The sequence below is a fragment of the Ranitomeya variabilis genome, chromosome 5 (assembly GCF_051348905.1).
Source record: "Ranitomeya variabilis isolate aRanVar5 chromosome 5, aRanVar5.hap1, whole genome shotgun sequence".
Classification (NCBI taxonomy): domain Eukaryota; kingdom Metazoa; phylum Chordata; class Amphibia; order Anura; family Dendrobatidae; genus Ranitomeya; species Ranitomeya variabilis.
This window is the reverse complement of record NC_135236.1, coordinates 663379266-663393710: the sequence shown is the minus strand read 5'-3', so window position 1 is coordinate 663393710 and position 14445 is coordinate 663379266. Positions and strand designations below refer to the sequence as shown.

The 14445-nt window shown below is 46.3% G+C and overlaps 1 protein-coding gene across 2 annotated transcripts; it reads right to left on the bottom strand.

The window, feature by feature from the left end:
* Positions 1-12879, bottom strand: TTLL1 (TTL family tubulin polyglutamylase complex subunit L1). 2 transcript variants are annotated; one of them, XM_077266586.1, is made up of 10 exons: positions 12743-12879; positions 11347-11463; positions 10405-10613; positions 8517-8697; positions 7481-7615; positions 6786-6894; positions 5059-5202; positions 3260-3346; positions 1688-1851; positions 1-1105 (listed from the first exon to the last, which is right to left on the bottom strand). In XM_077266586.1, the coding sequence occupies exons 2-10, from the start codon at positions 11457-11459 to the stop codon at positions 976-978; spliced, it is 1272 nt and encodes a 423-aa protein (XP_077122701.1). In that variant the 5' UTR covers positions 11460-11463; positions 12743-12879; the 3' UTR covers positions 1-975. The 2 variants fall into 2 exon arrangements, with proteins under 2 accessions (XP_077122701.1, XP_077122702.1); XM_077266587.1 differs by lacking the exon at positions 12743-12879 and adding an exon at positions 12612-12728.
* Between the last annotated feature and the right edge of the window lie 1566 nt (positions 12880-14445).

Here is a 14445-nt window from a genome sequence, read left to right as displayed (position 1 = left end):
TGTATATATATCACATAGGAGACACGGGCTGATATACATACATCTCAAAGGAGGCCGTGAGCATAGAGTGCGATAACTCTGCCTACAAAGAACGTCCTGACCCTGGAACTTGCCAGCATCAAGGCATAATCCAGCATGAAATACTACAAAGTTGTGCAGCCAAGATTAGTGCAATACGCAGTGTTGTTATGCATAACCCCAAGCCAGACGTGTCCTGCCGAGCTGTTTATTTACATACTGAACATCACATATTCTCCAGCGAGAACAATGGTCTCCGTCATCCTATAAATAACATTCGCCTCCCGTAGAGGTCAGCGACGAATCTCGGCTGGTTATAAGAGTGTTGGAAATATTCAGCTATTAATCTTGAAATAAGAGGGGGCATCAGGATGGGTAAGACCCCTGTAGGGTCGTCTGCGACTATGGCTGATGTAGCAGAGCTCTGCGAGTCCTTGCAGCTGAGCTGAATGTCATTTTTACAAAGTCTAAAGCAACAAATGTAGTTTTTTTTACTGCTTTAATGCATTTACGAGTGAGCACATCTCCGTTCACTACTATGGGAGTGCACACCAGTGAAGACAACTCCAGTCACTTTTATGGGGGGTGCATGGGTGACCACTCTTCCATTCACTTCTATGGGAGTGCACACCAGTGACAACATCTCCAGTCACTTCTATGGGGGGATGCATGCGTGACCACTGTTCCATTCACTTTTATGGGACTGCACAAGTGACCACCTCTCCATTCACTTCTATGGAGTGGTGGTAATACATGCACTTTACCGCTCCATTCACATGGTGGACACAAGACTCCTGCAAACCTATGAATCTCCAAAATGTGCAGACCAGAAGCCACCGGGTCGATTTCCGTCCCTTTTCCCATTTTTCTTGCTCCCTGTACTGCACATTACAAAGGTGAAATCCTTTTGCTCCGGAAAAACTATAGAACTTCTCCCCTGATTTCCCCAAAAACCAGCTACTTCCACGTTGTGGGGGCCGATCTCCCGGGCTCCTTGCTTCGGCCGCCTTTGACACCAAACGTCTGTCCTGGTCGGTTCCTCAGGTCCCGTTCTGACCCGTCTGCCTGAGCCGCCTCCTCGTCATATCTACGACAGGACACAAAATGGGGGGCGGATGACTAGCAAAACCCAAAACGGTGCCTGTCCCACAAAACCAGTCAAAAATGTCAGAGAGAGATGGTGAACATTTCCAGGGCAGTTACGGCGCCCCCTTAACACTTACGGCCGCTGTGCCCCCCATAGCCGTTACAGTATGGTGCCCCCTTTACAGTTACAGCGTAGTGCCCCCATAACAGTATCGCTGCGCCATAACAGCTTCAGCTACTATGCTCCTTACCAGATCCAGTCGCAGTGCACCCACACCAGTGACAATCTGGAGGGGGCAGGCTGGCACTGGTGGATCAGTGGTGGCAGCAGGGACAGGGTAGACAGCAGGAACAAACACTGTAACCTGGTGCAATCACTGAATCAGCAATGACAGGTGAGAAAGATAAAACTGAGAAATCTATAAAGGAATCATCTCTGTGTCCCCATCCTCCTCAACTGCCTGCAGCAGGAGCCTCCCCCCTATTTGTTTAGATGCAATCAGCCGATGCATGCGATTTCCTCGCTCCTCAGTAGATTGCTGCCATTTTTACATGGGCCAATGCTACAGTGGCCGAGTCTTACAAGATTTCGTAGCTTCCCAGGGCTTCTTTGGGGGGGACTTTATTCCACTTGCAGTCCGGGATCTCCCCGTTTGGGACAACGATATTCAGAGTGTCATTGATGAGGTTGTACTTCAGTATACGGTCGTTGGCCGTGCTTGACGTGAGCGACGGAGATGCGTTAACCTGTCAGATACAGAAAGGAAATTAGCAGTCTGCCCTCGTACGCAATTACACCCTTGTGTCAATGCATTTAAAGGGATTGTCCAGAAAAGCAACTGCTATTTCCTAACATTCTATGTAGAGGGGAGAAAGTGGGAGGAGCTAGAGCTCCTCCCTCCTCCATAGAATGTTAAGAGCAGCAACTGTCATCTAACATTCTATGTAGAGGGGAAGAAGAGGGAGGAGCTATCGCCTGAGCTCCACCCCCTCCGGTCTACATAGAATGTCAAGAGTAGCAACTATCTTCTCCTATCTCAGTAAAGTAAAAATCTGTCTACATTGAAGACAGATTTTACCCGTGAATTTAATTTTGTAACTGTAAAATCCATCCAGGAGAAGAAGCAGATTTCTCTGATAAGATATATTACAAAATTACTTATTTTCATGTAGCATTGATTTATTAAATAAAAATTAAAACAAAACTTACTAAGTCTTGGACAATTCCCTTTCAAAAAAAATATATTTTTTTTCAACTTTTTTTTTTTTGTACAGCAGCTCCCATGCAGGGCACTGAGTTTCCATGGTCACAGATAACAAATAAGCTCTTAGTTCCGTATATTGAGATACTTTCCTGTTTTGGGGTTTTTTGTTTTTTTTTTAGAAACTATTCCTGGACACTGGAAATCTGTGATCACATCGGAGCCAGTGACACATGTAATAACATCGGCCGTGTGATCTACGTATGTGGAATATTACAAAAGACGTCTAAAAGAGGAAAGACTGGAATGAAAATAGGAAGTCGGTCACAAATCGCTACTCGAGAGTGCGGGACTTTGAAGAGGAGCAGGAAGGACGTTCACTGGGAGACATAACATTTAGGACATCATTGTTAAAGCCTCCAGTCCTTGACTCCTGTGATTGGTGAGAAAACCTGGCAATAAGTGTTTAGTTTCCCTGCAGCGCTCCCACAGGTGGAATGAAGTATTACAGTGTCCGTTCATATTAATGAAATACAGAACAGGAGAGGTCCTCCACAGGAAGAGGCGCTCTTTATGACTTGTCTCCGCTCTGGCATTAACATAAGCTTTGGAGGCGGACTCTTGAGAACATCTGTCCCGCCCAGAGATCTTAACAGCTAATTTACATATTAAGAAAAACATGGATTTCTCTGGAATAAGACATCGTATCGCAGATATCAAGGTATCATTTTATTCAGCTCCCTATGACCTACATGCCCATACAGACGGCTTAGGAGGGTTGGTCCTACTGACAGATTCCCTTTAAGGCCAACAAGTGCCCCTTTTTAGGACTTTAAGTAGTGAACAATCCCTTTAACTCATAATTCTTTACTGGAATATAAAAAGAAGTTTGAGAACCCCTTAAAGTAGCAAAGAAGTGAAAACGTTCCCTGGAAAATAAGGGGGGCACTCACCTCAATCAGCCAGGGCTTCAGCCGGTCGTCTATGATGATATCGTATCCGTAGCATTCGAAGCAATGCTTGTCGTTATTCATCACCGGCTGATTAAAAAAAAAATATATATTTGAATAAATAATTGAAAAATCTAAATAAAAAATAAATAAAAATTAAGTAATAAAAGATATTAAACAATTAAAGATATGAGTTATTTGAGGGGGGGGGGCATCATTTTTAGCCGATTTTAGCGCACTCCACTGATATGTTTGGGATATGGACAAGGCATAACCCGCTGGCAGAGGTGTATGACAGCGGCTTTTTCCCCTCTGCCCTATGTAAACACATGAATGCTCTTCCAAGCCGAGCGTACATGTGTATGGGGGGGGAATGCTTGTGATGTGGGGAATCCTTTCACCGGATGAGACAATATTGGTCAAAATATTCTATTAGAGGGATTGTCCGGTGATAAACTACTACCAACCCGCCAGGATAGGTGATAACTTAGTGATCAGTAGGGGTCCGACCGCTGGGACCAAAACCAATTGCCTTCTGAAAAACCAGAGCTTTAATTTTACTCCACTCCGAAGGTAAGTCTTCAAAATGCTGCGGTATCGGGAGGAGGTTTCTCCTGTAACAGCTGCAATGGGATCAATGTAATGGCAGCTCCCCTTATGATTCCCCCCCCATTGTACGTCCGCTACCCAATGATTTGGGGTTGGCTTCTTTGATGGAATCCAGACCCCCCCCAGCTGTAATTGACTGCGGTTCCAGCTAACACATGTATGTAGGTCGCAGATAACCACATAAGTGCGCGGGCAGCAGCGTGTAATTATATCCCACATACTGTCTACCACCGACCACATGAGCCGCCGGTAATAACATTCTGGCGTCAGATCCCGCTGCGACAAGCAACCGCATCACCGACCGCTACACTGCCGCCACCTGCTGGCCGCTCACCGGCAGTGCGCTACATATCATTTACAGCACATCACAGCCCGTCTGCATGGTACCTCAACATGAAAGAGGAGCAAAAAAAAAAAAAAAAAAAAATCAGACACCCTGAAAAAGATAAAAAATAAAAAAAGGGCTCAAGACCAGTAAAGCGAAACAATGGTAAACGCCACCATTTATGCCGATCCGTATACGGCGTCAACAGAAGCCAAATAGACACTATATTGGCCCCATAGGATAAATAAGAGCCAACGGTTGTGTTCAGTATATGCAGGGAGAAAGCAACAGAGAAAGAGAGAGAGAGAGAGAGAAATAAAAAAAGGAAGGTGAGAAAGAAAAATAAAAAAAGAGTAAAGGAAAGATAGAGAATGAAAGCGAGAGGGCTAAAAAGAGGAAAAAAATAGAAATGAGAAAAAGAGAATGAAAGAGCGTGAGAAAAACAAAGATAAAGATAAAAAAGAATGAAAAAAGAGGAAGAAAAAGAACAAAAGAGCTGAAAATATAGAAGGAAAGAAAAGGAGAGTGAGAAAAAAAAGGAAAGAAAGAAAAACAAAGAGAAAAGGAAAGCTAGAGAATATAAGTGAGAAAAGAAAGAAAAACAAGAGTAGAAAGAGAAAGAAAGAATGAATGAAGATAAAAAAAACAAAAACAAAAACGAAAGAGTAAGGAAAAAGGGAGAAAGAAAGAAAAGGGAGAGAGAAGTAACTGCTGCAGTCGTCTCCCGTAATCATCAGAGCTGAGCCTTTCGCCCGATGCTCCCAGTAGTCACCGGCCGCTGTCGGCAGCGCTCTGCCCGGCTGGCAGTGATATGACCGCGGTGCCCGGAGACGTGCCCCGCTTCCGTTCAGGTCGATGACTGACTCACCGCCACGGCCTTCAGGGACTGGACGATTATCCAGTGGATTTCATCAAACAGTTTATCAGTGACCTCCCGTCCTCTCGTGCTCTCCAGGTACAGACGTAAATTACTGACCGTCCATTTCCCGCCGTGGACGTGATTGTAGTCATCCTGCAAGAGAGAACAGCGTCTTATACCCCAGCGAGGAGCCGCGGGCAGGGGCCGGTGTACAGGAGGAAGGACGAGCGCGACCCTCTGTAGTGGGTCATGGACAGAGCGGATCTCTGACTCAGTCACTGGACATATATATTATTATTGTTATAGCGCCATTTATTCCATGGCGCTTTACATGTGAGGAGGGGTATACATAATAAAAACAAGTACAATAATCTTGAACAATACAAGTCACGACTGGTACAGTAGGAGAGAGGACCCTGCCCGCGAGGGCTCACAATCTACAAAAGAGATATAGATAGATAAATAAACACACACTAAACAATGACCAGCTAGAACATTAACCGCCTAGTACTGTGCAAGACCCCTCATTCACCAGAACCCGGGAAAGTGGCGCAGGCGCACCGGCCGTCCACATGATGGAACGCGCGAGTCACCTGGCCAGCGCCATATTCTACCATATCATCACGTCTTCTGATGAACAAGTGCCCAGTGTGGGGGATATCAGCAAATGAGACTGGTTATCATGGACGCTGGCTGATCTGTGACTACACAGAAAGCTGGTGCTAACCACTACATACCAGGGGCACGTCACAAGACCCGCAGAACACCGGGGACACCCCACGAGACCCGCCGTACACCGGGGACACCCCACGAGAACCGCCGTACACCGGGGACACCCCACGAGAACCGCCGTACACCGGGGACACCCCACGAGAACCGCCGTACACCGGGGACACCCCACGAGAACCGCCGTACACCGGGGACACCCCACGAGAACCGCCGTACACCGGGGACACCCCACGAGAACCGCCGTACACCGGGGACACCCCACGAGAACCGCCGTACACCGGGGACACCCCACGAGAACCGCCGTACACCGGGGACACCCCACGAGAACCGCCGTACACCAGGGACTCCCTACAACCTCACTTGCTGTGGTTAATGTCATAGTAGAGATAGATAGATAGATAGATAGATAGATAGATAGATAGATAGATAGATAGATAGATAGATAGATAGATAGATAGATAGATAGATAGATAGATAGATAGATAGATAGATAGATAGATAGGATAGATGTGATCAGATTTTCTGGATAATTAGATGCCAGATTGTAGGAATTAAACTGTCTTCATATTAGTTATGTACAGCAATTTTGTTAAGTCCCTCAATTCTAGGAATTACGCCTTCGTCAATGTTAATCACGAGAAATCTAGAACAAGATATTCCCAAGCTACCGTCACTGCCCTTCACTACCCTCCGCAGGATATAAGCTACCCTCTATGGCGGCCTGCATTCAGCCTGTGGCCCGGGACATCCCGGCTGCTTACATAGTTGGCCCGTCTGGAAGAAGAGAGGTCTGTTTCCCATAGTAACCAATCAGAGCTCATCTTTCATGTTTTCAACAGTTCTGATTTAAAGATAGCCGGCCTGTGATTGGTTGCTAGGGACAACATGGACAGTTATTCTTTTACATTGTTTTCAGAACTGGGTCCTAGTGTCCTCCAGCTGATAACAGACCCGGCTAGATGATGTCAGATTTTGTAAACCCCTCCAGACAGCAGCAATCGCCTTACCCCATGTTTCTGAATAGCGACGTTCGTCAGATGCACAAACATATTGTCCAGCTCGCTTGTGCTTGGGGTGTATTTCACGGTGCAGAAACGGCAGAATCCAAGCTTGTACCTGGATCGGGAAGAATGTAACAAGATGGTGTCTAAGAAGATGAGGGGCCCAATGTGTTACTACTTTTGCACTAATATATTTTTTAATATTTTTTTGCCGTATTCCAAGATGTACAAACTTTTTTTTATTTTTTTTACCCCTGAGATGGAATTGTGCTCATAATACAATTGGCTAAAAAACTAAGTGGTTAATTACAGCGATGCCACCACATTTTTACTAAGAGATCGTGTTTCACAGGATCCTCGGGGGCGTGTCATTAGGCTGCTCTGCATAATTACTCTGCGAGCCACGCCCTCTCCATAAAGACCATAAGAAGTAGCACTAGATAATAAGGTCCATATCTCTGGAACCGTATGGCGGATTTACAAAAAGCAAAAATCAGAATACTCAGGGGAGCAGCGGGAATAAAAACTGGATGCTTTTGATCTGGTGACAGATGCTTTTAAAATTGAGTTTTAGGGGTGACAGACTTCCTTTGAAGAGTCAGACATATAGGTGGTTTTATAGAGGCTATTTTCTGGAGCGGATTTGTACGGTCAGTTTTGTATGATACAGTAAGTGTATACATCACATATCCATTACTTACATGTAACACTTGAGAGGCCGGTATGTCGTCACAAGCACGTACAGACGCAGATCAAATTTCTTCCCACCGATCAGCAAAGGATTATCAATATATAAGGAGATGACATAGGCTTCCTTAGAGGACTGCGACACAAACCTGAAAAGGTAGATTTAAAAATATAAATATATATCTAACCCAATATGCTCTAACATACTTTACTTAAGTTAAAGGGGTAGTCCATCTTGGGAAAAAAAAAACATATTATATACACAAAAAAAATAAATAAATAAAAAAAAAATATATATATATATATATATATATATATATTATTTTATTTTTTTTTTAAACTTAATTGCACAAATTTGGGGCTAAAATCATTTTTTTACAATTGGGTTTCATTAAAAATGTTGCATCGTTTCTCTTTTACCGGCTCTTTTTTTCCCTGCACATTGAGGACTTGTGTGAAAGGAGCTAAAAAAAAAGACAGATAGAAGAGTTATATACTCCCCATCTCACCGCCAGAACAAGCTCACTGATGGATTCTCAGTTAATCAGTTCTGCAGCCAACGAGAGACAATACAACATAAAGACTATAGAAGGCAAACAATGCAAAATTTGTTATTAAACCCAAATGCAAAAAAATTATTTTTTTAGCCTCAATTAAAAAGAGTACCTAAATGTGGACAACCCCTTTAAATGATAAAACCTTGCAGCCACCACTAGGGGGAGCTGAGAACATACTGATGATCCACCTAAGTGGTGCTAAATCCCAGTGAGTGTAAAGTACACAGTGTATGTAGTGGCCGTTCTTAGGTACTGCAGCTCAGATCACATTCACTTCAATAAGAGATGAGCTGCAGTACCCAAGAACGGCCACTACATGGTGTATGGAGCTGTGCTGTTCCAACTCCGTACACTGCGAACGAGCAGCCGCAGCGGAACCAGCAAACAGCTGATCAGGTGATGACCTATGCTAAGGACTGGTCTGCAATATATGTCCTGGACAGCCCCTTTAAGAGTATTGCAACGTATGACGGCGCGTTTTTCTGTCACTCACGAGGAAGTCTTGCTATCCCTGGACCACTTCTTAATCTGTGAGAGCTTGTTGATGAGGAATATCCCTTTTCCTTGGGCTTTCCCGCATGGTTTCATGATCCAGGTGCTGGACGGGTTTTTCCGGAATTCTTCTACGAATAAGTTATAATCAGCTGGTAGCATAAAGGTGACCGGCACAAAATCTAAAGGAGACGGACACAAAATAAACGACGTGTTGTGCTGTAAACCGAAATAGAAGGTCGATACATTGCCAAGGGACATAAGGATCGGGCATGTCCGATTTCGGACCGTTCTGATGGTGTTTCCTTCAACTGAACGAGCACCCCTGCGTATCCCTCCAAAATTAGCAGATTTGCATAAGATTTATCAAGGCAGGGGTGTAACGATCGGAGTTGCAGAGGGTGTGACCGTGTCCGGGCCCGTGCAGAAGGAGGATCCGCCGATGCCAGCAGCTATTTCAACTGGATGTGTATCCTTGGACGAACATCCAGCTGAAATGTACTGCTGCACAGAAACCCGCCGGTTACACGCTGCCGTTTTCTTTTTCAAATGTGTTGGGAAACAGTGGCAGAAAGGGGAACATTATTGCAGGAATGGGAAAAATATACCAGGAAGGGGCCCAGGATGAGGGATATTATTACTGGAAGAGGCCCAGGAAGGAGGACATTACAAGATGAAGCGGCCCAGGATAGGGACATTATAGCAGGAAGGGGCCCAGGATGAGGAATATTATTATTACTGGAAGCAGCCCAGGATAGGAACATTATAGCAGGAAGGTGCTCAGGATTGGGACCATTATACCAGGAGTGGCCAGGATAGGGACGTTATTACTACACGGGGCCCAGGATGGGGACATTACACCATGGAGGACATTACCAGTGGAAGAGGCCCAGGATGGGGACATTATAGCAGGAAGGTGCTCAGGATGGGGAACATTATACCAGGAAGGGGCCAGGATAGGGATATTATTACCACAAGGATGGGGAAAGTACACCAGGATGGAGGACATTAGCAGTGGAGGTGGCCCAGGATAGGGACATTATAGCAGGAAGGTGCTCAGGATGGGGAACATTATACAGGAAGGGGCCAGGATAGGGACATTATTACTACAAGGGACCCAGGATGGGGACATTACACCGGGATGGAGGACATCAACAATGGAAGCATTCAGGATGGCGGACATTACAGCAGTAAGAGGTCCAGGATGTGGAACATTATATCAGGAAAGGGCATTAAAGCAGGAAGGTGCCCATTATGTGGGACATTACACCGGAAGGAGCAAGGATAGGGATGCTATTACTGCAAGGGGCCCAGGATGGATGACATTCTTACTAGAAGGGGCACAGAATGGAGAATGGGGACATTATTTACCAGAAGGGGCCCACGATAGGGGACATTAGTATATGATTGAAGGGGGGGGGACAACACGCATGTCTTTTTAGGATTTAGAATGCTATAGGAGCCAATACATCTGACCAATCAGGTGGTGGCCCAGGTCCAATTTTGCACCGGAGCCGATCAGACTCTACTTGCACCACTTTATCTAAGGTGTATGGCCAAGAAAGAGGGAGGAGAGGTCATGGAAAAGGCTAGTGTAGAGATAGGCGAGTAAAAGTTTTAGAAACTCCCAAAGTGGCCGACTTTGGTTGCGAATTTACTATTTAGACAAGTACCGGAAGAGCAGCTCTGGAAAACAAACCGCTGCTCCAACAACTGGCCTATATTTGACCTTTTAGGGATCATTTATGACTCCAGAGATATATGAATCGGTAGAAATGATACAGAAGTGAAATCTACCATAGAGAAACAGTAGTATTCCTGCCATAGATAGTTACTCAACCCCAGCGGACGGTAAAAGCTCGGGGGGTGGTAGTGGGGTTCACACTGACCCAAGTACAGATATTTGCCATTCTCGTCCTTCTCGGCCAGGGGGCTGCCTTCCTTTTCCAGCTCTTTCCGGTACCTCTTGATGTTTTTCACCATCAGATCCTTCCTGGTGAGTTCGTAGTGATTAGGAAAGTGATTGACAAGTTGATCATCTGACAAGCGGAAGCCGGTCTCTACGCTGAAGCAGTTTCTGATGGTCTGCACGCTCATCCTGGAAGAGAGCGATTGGGGAGGAGGAAAGAACCCCGACATTAGTGAGGAGTCCAACAATTCAATTAGCAAGGTTTGGAGTCTAGGGATGTAAGTAAAAACTACTGTCGCCGAAGCTTTGTGTTTCTGAGCGCCTCTGTGTTGATTTATGACCACATCAAAGTTCAGCTCCACTTTGCTGTGGTCTGAACTCATAAAACAACAAGGAGGAGCAAAGAAAAAAATACAGGTAAAAGAGTTACCAACTCCCCATCAGAACAAGCTCACTGACTGACTCTCAGTTAACCCATCCTGCAGTCAAAACACGCAGGAAAACAACCTGTAAATGTCAAATGATGAGAAATTTTTTTTTTTTTTAGCCCAAATACTGTACATGCATACTTGCCATACAAGTAGTTCTAATGCGCCACCTTGTGGCTTACGTAGGATTTACACTTTTTAGTTCTGTCTGAAAATGACTCAAATTTATCTTAGACGCGCGACAGAAGCGCAACCATGTTTCAAGACATTTGTCTTTGATCTGTTTTAATTCAATGGCCGATATATGGAATTAATTACTCATTGGCAGAATCAAGTAGGTACATGCCATAGAGGCAACGGCTACGGGGCACCAAAATAAAAGGGGGCCACATCCGAGGGCTGCATACTACGTGACTCCCCCCACCACAGGGACGTCTACTTTAAGGATGACCCCATTTTCCAAGTGCATATCCCACCCATAGGTATTTTCTTACCAGTAGAAATTCCAGTCTTCGCTCTCCGACACCTGGACCCATCCGCGCTTCTCAAAGTTATTAATCAGCACCGACTTCTCAATATCCGTCACCCATTTCAATTTTCCCGACATGGCCCTGGACGGCAGAGAGGGGCGACAACATGAGTGCCGGCCACACAGTGCTTAAATGACCAAACAGAAAGTGCCCCATTACCAGTGCCAGACAGAAAGTGCCCCATTACCAGTGCCAGACAGAAAGTGCCCCATTACCGATGCCAGACAGAAAGTGCCCCCATTACCGGTGCCAGACAGAAAGTGCCCCCATTACCGGTGCCAGACAGAAAGTGCCCCATTACCAGTGCCAGACAGAAAGTGCCCCATTACCGGTGCCAGACAGAAAGTGCCCCATTACCAGTGCCAGACAGAAAGTGCCCCATTACCGATGTCAGACAGAAAGTGCCCCCATTACCGGTGCCAGACAGAAAGTGCCCCCATTACCGATGTCAGACAGAAAGTGCCCCCATTACCGGTGCCAGACAGAAAGTGCCCCATTACCAGTGCCAGACAGAAAGTGCCCCATTACCGATGCCAGACAGAAAGTGCCCCCATTACCGGTGCCAGACAGAAAGTGCCCCCATTACCGGTGCCAGACAGAAAGTGCCCCCATTACCGGTGCCAGACAGAAAGTGCCCCATTACCGATGCCAGACAGAAAGTGCCCCCATTACCGGTGCCAGACAGAAAGTGCCCCCATTACCGGTGCCAGACAGAAAGTGCCCCCATTACCGGTGCCAGACAGAAAGTGCCCCCATTACCGGTGCCAGACAGAAAGTGCCCCCATTACCAGTGCCAGACAGAAAGTGCCCCCATTACCAGTGCCAGACAGAAAGTGCCCCCCATTACCAGTGCCAGACAGAAAGTGCCCCCCATTACCAGTGCCAGACAGAAAGTGCCCCCCATTACCAGTGCCAGACAGAAAGTGCCCCCATTACCAGTGCAACTCAGAAAGTGCCCCCATTACCAGTGCCAGACAGAAAGTGCGCCCATTACCAGTGCCAGACAGAAAGTGCCCCCATTACCAGTGCCAGAATTACTCCCATAAAAATTGGCAGATAAAAAGTACCCTCGTTACAGTGCAACACAGAAAGTGCCCCCATTAGCAGTGCCAGAAGAAATACCCCATTAAGGGCATATTATTGGGGAGCAGTGTGGCACGATTACTTGGGGGCTCTCTCTCTCTCTATCAGAGGTTGAGATTTTGCTTTGGACACAGAGGGTTAATTACCAATGATTCTATGTACCAGGAGAGTATACAGATGGGGCAGGACAAGACGGCACGGTTATAGTAGTCCGCACTCTCTAATAATGACCCCAGGTCCTGCCCTCTCCTCCATTATCCCCCCATAATATACTCACAGTGGAGATGCAGCCAGAGCCCTGCAGCAAGAGGAGCAGGTGCAGCTGACACATCCACTTCCGGGTCATCTCTATGGTAACCGACCAAGCCCATTCTGGCTGTGAATAGCTGCCCTTCCCCCTCTTGCAGCTTTCAGTCCTTTTCTTATAACACCCAGCTAATGAGGAGAAATGCCCATGACAGCTCAAGGGAGCAGCCACCTGCTGGTATTTTGGGGTAATGGCAATAATAGTCCTTTCATGGACTCCCTGTCATGCCTCAGATCCAGTGCAGCAATCTGCGGCGTATTACTGTAGGAGCAATGTGAATGGGATCTCACGCTGCAGAAAAAAACTGTGAAAACGAAATGTGTGGAAATTCTGAGGATAATCAGCCATGGAAATTTGTCACGTGAATCAGGGAATAAGAATAGTCCCTACTCCGGAAGAATAGTCCTTATTCAGCCCGGCCAGGAGGCGCTGGTGCAGGGCAGTATAGACTTGAGAGGAGTTTTTGAGGATGTAACTGGCTGTAGAGGATATGGGAACTGGTGTAGCAGAGCTAGGACAGCGATAGCTTATGAAGCAGAACTGGAATAGGATGACTGATGAAGCAGAGCTGGAACAGCGAAGAACAATGTAGCGGAGCTAGAACAGTTAGAACACCGAGGATTAATCTAACCGAGCTGGAACAGCGAGGACTAATCTAGCAGAGCTGGAACAGTGAGGACTAATCTAGCAGAGTTGGAACAGAGAGGACTAATCTAACAGCTGTAACAGCGAGGACTAATCTAGCAGAGCTGGAACAGCGATGACTAATCTAGCAGAGCTGGAACAGCGATGACTAATCTAGCAGAGCTGGAACAGCGAGGACTAATCTAGCAGAGCTGGAACAGAGAGGACTAATCTAGCAGAGCTGGAACAGAGAGGACTAATCTAACCGAGCTGGAACAGCGAGGACTAATCTAGCAGAGCTGGAACAGTGAGGACTAATCTAGCAGAGCTGGAACAGCAATGACTAATCTAGCAGAGCTGGAACAGCGATGACTAATCTAGCAGAGCTGGAACAGCGAGGACTAATCTAGCAGAGCTGGAACAGAGAGGACTAATCTAGCAGAGCTGGAACAGAGAGGACTAATCTAACCGAGCTGGAACAGCGAGGACTAATCTAGCAGAGCTGGAACAGTGAGGACTAATCTAGCAGAGCTGGAACAGCGATGACTAATCTAGCAGAGCTGGAACAGCGATGACTAATCTAGCAGAGCTGGAACAGCGATGACTAATCTAGCAGAGCTGGAACAGAGAGGACTAATCTAGCAGAGCTGGAACAGAGAGGACTAATCTAGCAGAGCTGGAACAGTGAGGACTAATCTAGCAGAGTTGGAACAGAGAGGACTAATCTAACAGAGCTGGAACAGCGAGGACTAATCTAGCAGAGCTGGAACAGCGATGACTAATCTAGCAGAGCTGGAACAGCGATGACTAATCTAGCAGAGCTGGAACAGAGAGGACTAATCTAGCAGAGCTGGAACAGAGAGGACTAATCTAGCAGAGCTGGAACAGCGAGGACTAATCTAGCAGAGCTGGAACAGAGAGGACTAATCTAGCAGAGCTGGAACAGCGAGGACTAATCTAGCAGAGCTGGAACAGTGAGGACTATTCTAGCAGAGCTGGAACAGAGAGGACTAATCTAGCAGAGTTGGAACAGGGAGGACTAATCTAGC

Coding starts and splice junctions, on each gene's coding strand:
- TTLL1 (XM_077266586.1), bottom strand. CDS start 11,459: ATGTCGGGAAAATTGAAATGGGTGACGGATATTGAGAAGTCGGTGCTG. Junction 7,616..8,516: donor AGGGATAGCAAGACTTCCTC/GTGAGTGACAGA, acceptor CTACCTTTTCAG/GTTTGTGTCGCAGTCCTCTA. Junction 5,203..6,785: donor TCGCTATTCAGAAACATGGG/GTAAGGCGATTG, acceptor TCTCTCTTGCAG/GATGACTACAATCACGTCCA.